Raw genomic sequence first — 8712 nt, forward strand, 5'->3', positions numbered from 1 at the left:
AATATATTCCTTATAATAATTTAACGTAAGAGGGGACCCCCGCATAAGTAAACCCCAAGTATTGAACCCGCCTTGCAGGAGATTTTTTTTCAGGTCAAAAAACTAACTTTTCAAATAACGAGACTATTGGAAAAGAAATATGTTCTTTTTGACTGTATAAATACATATACATACACATATATATATAAGGAATATTAAGAATTAGTAGAGATAGCCCGACAGTATGCCTCTGACAGCGACTCGTTTATTTTTACGGCCATGCCAGGGTAAGCGAATCGTATGAATGTTTAGTTTTCTGTTACGTGTGGATGCTGTGTCAGACACTTGAAGAGTTCGCAGAACTTTGTACAGCCAGACAGCGTGGGCTTCCATAAAAAAAATATCACAGTTGGATATATTGAAAATTCTAGATCGTAGGACGTCATATATTGGCAAAAAAACGCTAGAAGACACTGACTTTTATATTGTTTACATTCATACGCACACAGTAAATTAAAAAGACCAACTTTTTACCGGGTTATCGATTCATAAACATGATATTTTGTATTGGAATAATATATGCATACAGCAACAGCTGCGGTACATCTATAAAATCCCAAAAGTTTTTTACAGCAACCGTACCATCAAAAACAAAATTCATTGCTCGCTTAAGCTAAACACTGAGTATTGTTCATTGATTGGATTATAAGTTAAGATTGCGTGGACATTAAACGCAAGTACGATCATCAATTTGAGCATTGGAATGTCCATTGCTCAGTAAACTAAATGCCAGAGCCAGAAATGAGGCGATACCTTAGGAATGACAGGACACGTCAGAACTGCCCGATTTGCTTAGACATGATCGTGATATATGATGAGCGACCGGTGTGATGTGATACTAATGTATATAAGTTAAACGGAAGTCAGGTGCTGCTTTTAAAAGCAAACTTATTTCCACTTCTGGCTTATCTTCAGCATTTCCGGAAACGGAAATAACTTGGTATGGACAAAAAAAAACAATTTTAACGAGCTTATTTTTGAATAAGTGATATTTTGAGGTAAATGATGAAGTGTAAGGGGTAAAATGAAATTCTTTAACTGAGTGAAAGTATAAAATTTAAATAGCGGGTTAAATGTTAAGTGAAGAGAAGTAAATTATGCTTTTTATATTATTACTGTAAAAAATTAGGGGAGTAAATCCGGTGAATAAGGAGACTATTTATTTATTTTATCCCTTCGGAATGAAATTCACTTCGAAGGGGAGTTTAATTTAATATTGAAAATCCGCTTCGGAGTGAAATTGACTCCTAAAAGATTATTTTAGTATTAAAACTCAGAATTGGAGTGAATGCAAATTTATTTACTCCGTATTGTTTAAAAAAAGCACTATGCATATTAGGGTGACCCAAAAAAACCGACTATTTTTTTTTTCGAGTCTCTTATGAAAATTTGTTGGCTTACGATGTTTTAAGAAGCCTTTCCAAAAATCAGCTCGATAAAAAATTTTCAAGAGGTCGCGCACGAATTTTGAAAATATCGAACATGATCGAAATTCGAATTTTTTATTTCAAATTTTTTTCTTTTTCGTGGCAGCAATAGTTTATATTTGTGAATTCATGACTACGCTGAAAATTTAAATATTTGAACCTCGCTCAAGAATTTTGAATGTTTCCGAGTGCTGTCTTTTGGACGTTTTCGAGCGACCCTTGAATATTAATAATAAAGCTTCTCGATTTTTTCACCATCAAGTTGCATAACAATGAATGAAAATATAACCCGAGAAATAGAAATAATAAGTTATTTACATACTTTTTTATTTTTTAATTCAATTTTTAGGTTTTTTCGCTTATTCAAAACTTACCAAATTTTATTGTTTGAGACTGTCCGGTATATTTTTGGTTATGCAAAAGTTGTATTTTAGTGAAATGACAATAATTGAGTTATAAAAAAATACAAAAACTAATTGAAAGTATTAGTTATATATTATCAGTTAATATTCAAAATTTTTTAGCACCGTTTGAATATTTAAATTTTGGGCTGAAATTTTAAGCATAGTCATGATTTTACAAGTATAAACTATTGCTGCCACGAGAAAGAAAAAATTTAGAAATAAAAAATCCGAATTTCAATCATTTTTGATATTTTCAAAATTCATAAGCGACCTCTTGAAAATTTTTTATCGAGCCGATTTTTGGAGAGGCTTCTTAAAACATCGTAAGCCAACAAATTTTCATAAGAGACTCGAAAAAAAAAATAGTCGGTTTTATTGGGTCACCCTATTGCATATGGAGTAAATAGGGAGTTTGTTTTTCCAGCGGAGTGATTTCGGAGTGATCTGGATTTTATTTAAATCTGCATTCACTTCGCTTCAGAGTTTTAGTATTCAAATAAACGCTCTTTCGAAGTGAATTTCACTCCAAGAGGATTAAATAAATAGTCATCTACTCCGAATTCACTCCGGATTTAGTCTGCTAATTTGTTACAGTGTGCAGAAGAATTTTTTTTAAAACTCTGGAACTCCGAGTGACAGAGTGAATTAAGATTTAAATAAAATCCGAATTCACTTGCAATTTTTTACAGCGTAAACTGATAAAATATAAATAGTATAAATAAAATATTAAAAATAATGTAATTTATCGAGTTTTATTTAATTCCAGTTGTTTTAATAGTAACCGTGTTGTCATGTACGCAATAACTTTTAAATTGTTGGTGATGATAAAGAGAAAGAAAAGACATATAACAAACGGAAGAGAGTATAAAGACAGCGAAGAATGAGAACAACGTAATGCTGCAGACATGTAACGAGATGGACGTCTCGACGTGGTGTTGTTGAGATCGCATAATACAAACGAAACGGTGTGTGCAAGAGTCTTGAACCATCATCATCCATACGAGCATTCGTCCCATGTCGGATTTTGTGGGTGTAAGGTGTCGCCGATTTGGATGACGGCCAGTTTTTGGGGACTACGCCCACGTAACGCACATACCGTAACGATAAATAATCCAATCGTGGCTCTGCCAAAAGACGCCGATGAATTTCTGCCTTGCGCAGTCTCGGATCTTTCAGAGACACTCTTACATTAAATCACTGGCTACCTTTTATTTTATTTAAACTTTCACGCCTCAATTGTCATCAAACTCGTTTCACTTATAATTGTCCGCTGCATCAAATCTTTATCCGCGAATTTAACAGATCATCGCATTTATACTAAAGTTAATCTTTTATTAAAACTAGACTCTGCTATTTTAGTTAAGTTTATTCAAAAAAATAAAAAAAAAATTACTTTAAGTGTATGTAGAGGTTTATTTTATTATAGTTGTTACGCAATCGACGAGACATTTGTTTTTACTCGTAAGAATTAAAATACAGCTGACTTAAAAAAATTGATTTCACTAAAAGTTTAAATTTATTTGCGTTGCTGCTGAGATTATTCGCAATATCTCTTATGTCCAGCATCTTATTTATCAAATTCTCTAATGTTTAAACGTAAATTATCCAAGTAATTCAGTGTCGTTCTATATTATATTCTGTCCACTTAAAAAATGATTTCGTTATTTTTTTAAATTTTATATAAAAAAAAAAAAAAAAAACATTCAATGTATCTTTATTTCGTATTCTACACACTTAACTATTCGACCCAGTTTCGTTTATAAAATATTCAAATCAAATTATATACATTGGAAAAAAATACAGTTATTTTATGCGCGTTTTTTTTTACTGTCTTTCTTATACATTTGTGAATACTAACAGTTTACTTTTTTGTAAAATGAAAAGGTCGAGATTTGGCAAATACCGAGTAAATTACTGAACCTACACCATCGCATGCGTCTTTCTATATTTAGCGTGTGTTTTTCATCGACAGCTGTTGAGCTTCATGTTTACGATCCATTCGACTCACCTACGATAAAAAGCTTTATTTCATTTTGCTAACAAGTAACCCTGTGACGAATTAACCCGAGGTTACACAGAGACGACTTGTTCTGAGTACTCATATTTAATTTCCGGTTTAGTGAGATTGTAATTTTCATGTAAAAACATAAAATTGCTTGGAAAATCTAAATGTCCATGCTAGGGTGATTCATTTCCGCAAAAGTTCTTTTTTTTTAAGTGCTCAAGCAAAATCTCAATCTACATAAAAAAAAAAAAAATTTCACCAAATATGAGCCCTTAATTCCAATGCTAAGTACTTTCTATTTCAATTTGATTTTTTCCCATTTAAAATGCATGTAAAAAATTTTTTTTTTTTTTTTCAAATTTCTAATGCTGAGCTGCTTTTCATGATATTGAGAAACGAATTGTTTAATCTTGTGGGGGATTTCATGCTCTTTAAAATTGCTCTTGAACTTTTTAATGTAGCTCACGCTAGTTCACCAGTAAGAGCCATCGAACTAAATTTTTTGACGAAAATCGTGACTTTTTCATTTTTTAGGACGAACCGCTAAATATAGGGAAACAAAGGAAACATATATTTGAAGGAAATTTCATCATCTTTAAAAAAGGTCCTTAGACCTAAGTTGCTCCGACCGATAGTTTATGAGTTACAGCAATTTTTACAATTAAAAATGGAAAATAATGATATTTAAATTCATTTACATTTTCTTTTGCGGAAATGAATCACCCTAGTCCATGCCTGAGGCACTTATGTTGTACTAAAGATATTCGAGTGAATTAAAAGTTTACTGTATATACAAAAATTTTCAATTTAAAACCATATTATTTTCAATTTTTTTCTCTCAACTGTTAATTGAAACGAAAATTCTACGATGGAAAATTAATCATACGCACGACGTAAAAAGTCGGGAATGATTACGGGTTTTATTTGAATTCAAATGTAAGCCGTCACTTGGAGTTCCGGGGTAAAAAAAAATTCACTCCGCATAAGAAGTAAATAAAGAGTTTCCCGGAAAAATTTGATTTGATTTTAGTCTATAGATTGTATCTGGACTAGTTGGTCAGTATTTGAACTAGTTGAGCTGTTTTTAAATTTACATAAAAGTTTTAAGCTGTTTTTGATCTAAAGACAATAGAAAATAGAGTAAAACAAATAATAGACAGAAAAAGTCCAATTTCGGTTCAGATAAAAACAAAAGAAGGCAAAACATTTTGAGAAAAAAGTGATTTTGATCTATAGGTGACCGAAATCAGACTAAAGATGATTGAAAACAAGTCGGAAAATAGTCTAAATAAGGAGTATTACGAGCGAAACTCGATTAAATTTCACATGTGAAGTGATTTGAATTTTACTGAAATCCGCGCGAGTACATTCGTTTGTACGAAGTATTTTTTTTTTTTTGTAGTATAGTTTAAGTGCATTGAAAAATAAAAATTGACATAATTCCTTATTCAATCTGTCATCTGGTAACGCATGAAATATTATTGTCACTATTTCTACTTAATGTACAATTGAGATATGAGCATTTAAATTTCTCAATGAACGTCAAGTGGATGAGGTGTGATGATATGAAGACAGGAAGAAAGCTTCAGAAGAAAAGCAGCAGCGTTGGTTCCTTAATAGATTTAAACTGAGGTTAAGTTCTATGTATAGACACCTGGCAAAACTTAGCGACGCGGTTTAAAAAAAGTACTGAGGGGATTAAACAGAATGTGGGACGATCGATGATATTAAACTAAACAGTATTGCAACTTGCTTTTTTTTTCTGTAACTATTTGTCAATATAAATGACCGTTTACTAAAGAAATAATTTAAATAATTAGCGCAATGGAAAATGAACGATATTTAATCAGCATATATTTTGATTGTCACCTAAGTTATATAGATAAAAGTCAGGTGAATAACCCAAGATAAAAATACTGAGGACACAACAAAGACGTTTAGCTGAAGATTCTTACAACCCGATCGGAATGTGATGAGACGCGCGGTAGCTCTACACGTACAGAACTCAACTACATAATGAATGACCCAGAGATAAAACCGCGTACCCTGGGTCCTAATTAAGACTGACTTTTCATCGAAACTCTCGTCCCACTTTCGGGTTTCATACCTAACGCACGCCATGAATACCAAACGATCTGTAACGCAATTAGTTGATTTTACCCGGCAATCAGATGCATAATCTTGTATCTTATTCCCTTTATTTGTCTCATCATCAGCGGCCTTAATAAATTAACTCTAATTATCTGATAGTTATAAATTATTGTTATGGTTCAGCCAACAGAAACGTGTTAAGTTAATCAAAAACAAATATATATATATATATATAAAAATGTACATGTTAAATCACATTTAACTGATTGTTAATGAGCGAGTTAGTAAAAGCACTGTCAACACACTGTAAAGGTTCATTTTTAATTAACATTAATATAAAGCTTGTCATTTTATCAAATAAACAAACTTTGTAATTATGAATAATGACCTGAAGATCGGAACGTTTTTCGCGCAATGAAGAAAAAAAATTGAGAGTAAATTTCTTATGGACGACTACACAGTTAGAAATTTTGTGTTAAATTCAACACAAATCGTGTGGGGCAAACGGTCGACACAAATTTTTGTGTTAATTCAACACATTGCGTTTGTGTTGATCTTTAACACAAATTTTATGTTAAATGAAATTGAAGACATAAAATCTGTTCTTTTGACAGAAAATTTGTGGACATTGAACAGAACATTTGTGTAAATTTAACACATTTTTCGTGTTAAAATCAACTAATAAACATAAGCACATAACCTAACCAACTCAAGTATACTGATCTACCCTTAGTAGAACTTATGTCAATTTAGCGAACAATTGAACCAGATCAAAAAGGTATGAAAGTTATCTAAATTTAATTGCAAAGTGTATATATTTAATTGTAAATAAATTATAATCCAAATTTCCCTGCAGACAATGCTGCTACAATGCTTTGCTTGGTTATAGTAATGAAGAAACGCGCGGAAACGTTTAGACAAACAACACAAATTTTGTGTTAATTTTTGTATAGCACAAGAAATGTGTTACATTCTAGAGTTTCCAATCAGTTAATATAAAAAATCTGTTAAAGTAAAATAACATAAATGGTTTGTGTTGAATTAACAGATTTCTGTGTTAAAAATCAACACAAAAAATTTAACCAAATAATTTTTTAACACAAAATTTCTAACTGTGTAGATTTTTTAAATGTTTCGCATATAGATGTGAGTACCAGCCAAAAATCTTAGGCCACCCTCAATTCCCGAACTACCCCTTGAGTAGTCGAATTACATAAATTTTTTTCATTTTCATTACGCGAAAAACGTTCCGATCTTCAAGTACATTATGAATATACTGTAAAAAATTTGTGGAGTAAATCCGGAGTGATTGCAGAGCAGATGACTGTCTATTTATTATGATTCTGAAGTTAGCCGACGTCAAATAATTTTTGAATTTTTTTAAAAACACTAAATTTAAAAAATAGCACCTATAGATTTTTTAATTTTCTACATGTGCATTTTTGATTTTTTTTTTTTTTTTTCTAATCGATTTGTTGGAAAAAAAATTCAAAAATTTTTAATTGTCCTAAAAGGAGTTTATTTTAATATTCAAACTCTGAATCGAAGTGAATTCAAAAAAACTCCTTATTTACTCCGTATGCAGACTTATTTTTTTTTAAGCTCCGGGACTCCGAGTTGCGGAGTGAATTCGGATTTAAATAAAACCCCAATTTTTTACAGTGCAAAAAAAAATGAATATTTAATTTTGTCAGGAAAAATCTTACTGGGTTAGTTTGACAGATCTGACACAAAATTCAAAGCACAAAACACAATTTTATTCACAAAAACAAACCACCAATGTTAGTATTTTATAAAATAGTTAATAAATAATCCAGTAGAGTTAAGTTTTTTTTTCTTCGACCCATTAGAGCAAAATTTTTAGCCACATCATTTACAAAATGTCGTACCCTCACAGTGTTTACAGCGCTTTGCCCTCGGCTCAGGCATTCTGCGGTGACCTCGTGACCTCACCGATATTCCATTTTCGGTAGACGCCGTTTATGACTGTTTTTACTCACTAATCATTATTTACACTTCACTATTCAAATACCATTACCCTTAAGTCTAATAACTTTTTTTTCACACAAATATCAACACAACTCAAGACTTTTTTTTACTATCAAACTCTACAGGTAATTTTGAATATATCAGCCAATATATATATATTAAAAATTTCTGTCGAGATATATTTTATAATTATATCAGGGAATGCAGCGAGTCGCTGGTATAGGAATGATACGTCGTTGGTTCTGATCTACGTGCGAAAAATCGATTGTCGGCACGTAGTCTGTTAATTCACTTGATAGGTTTAAATTTTATTTGTAATTCGCCATTTTCACACCCACGAATTACTTTGTAACAATAAATTACATCTTTACAACAAATATATATCACTCTACTAATATATAACTATTATATATTTATTTACTTGACAAAGTTTAAGGTCATAAAAAAATGACAGGTTTATTTTAGAGTTTAAAGGGCAAAATTGCTGATTGTTTGTTGCGAAATTAAATCACTCACTTGATAAATATTTATGGACAGCAGTATATATATATATATATAGTAATTAAATGTAAGAGAAAAATATATTATTGTTAAAGTTTGTTTGTTTGTTGCACATCACGACCGATTAGATGCCGTAAAAATATATAAGCGTCTTGGTCGTGGGAGCGCTTTGCAGCCATCTCACACGCTTACTGACGGATGCTCGACGCCGGGACGCCTTAATCTTCGGGAGTACTCGGGTTTACCCTCTCGGTAA

At 31.5% G+C, this 8712-nt stretch overlaps 1 protein-coding gene across 2 annotated transcripts in view; it reads right to left on the reverse strand.

Moving 5' to 3' along the window:
• LOC130670885 (myocardin-related transcription factor A-like) overlaps nt 1-8465 on the reverse strand; it is a 149330-nt gene extending 140865 nt beyond the window's left edge. The window contains exon 1 of one of the 2 annotated variants that reach the window (XM_057474493.1): nt 7856-8465. In XM_057474493.1, the coding sequence (XP_057330476.1) occupies nt 7856-7895 (40 nt within the window). In that variant the 5' untranslated portion in view covers nt 7896-8465. The remainder of the gene's footprint in view (nt 1-7855) is intronic. The other variant, XM_057474492.1, reaches the window with a different exon arrangement.
• Between the last annotated feature and the right edge of the window lie 247 nt (nt 8466-8712).

Source organism: Microplitis mediator, chromosome 7 (assembly GCF_029852145.1).
Source record: "Microplitis mediator isolate UGA2020A chromosome 7, iyMicMedi2.1, whole genome shotgun sequence".
Lineage (NCBI taxonomy): Eukaryota > Metazoa > Arthropoda > Insecta > Hymenoptera > Braconidae > Microplitis > Microplitis mediator.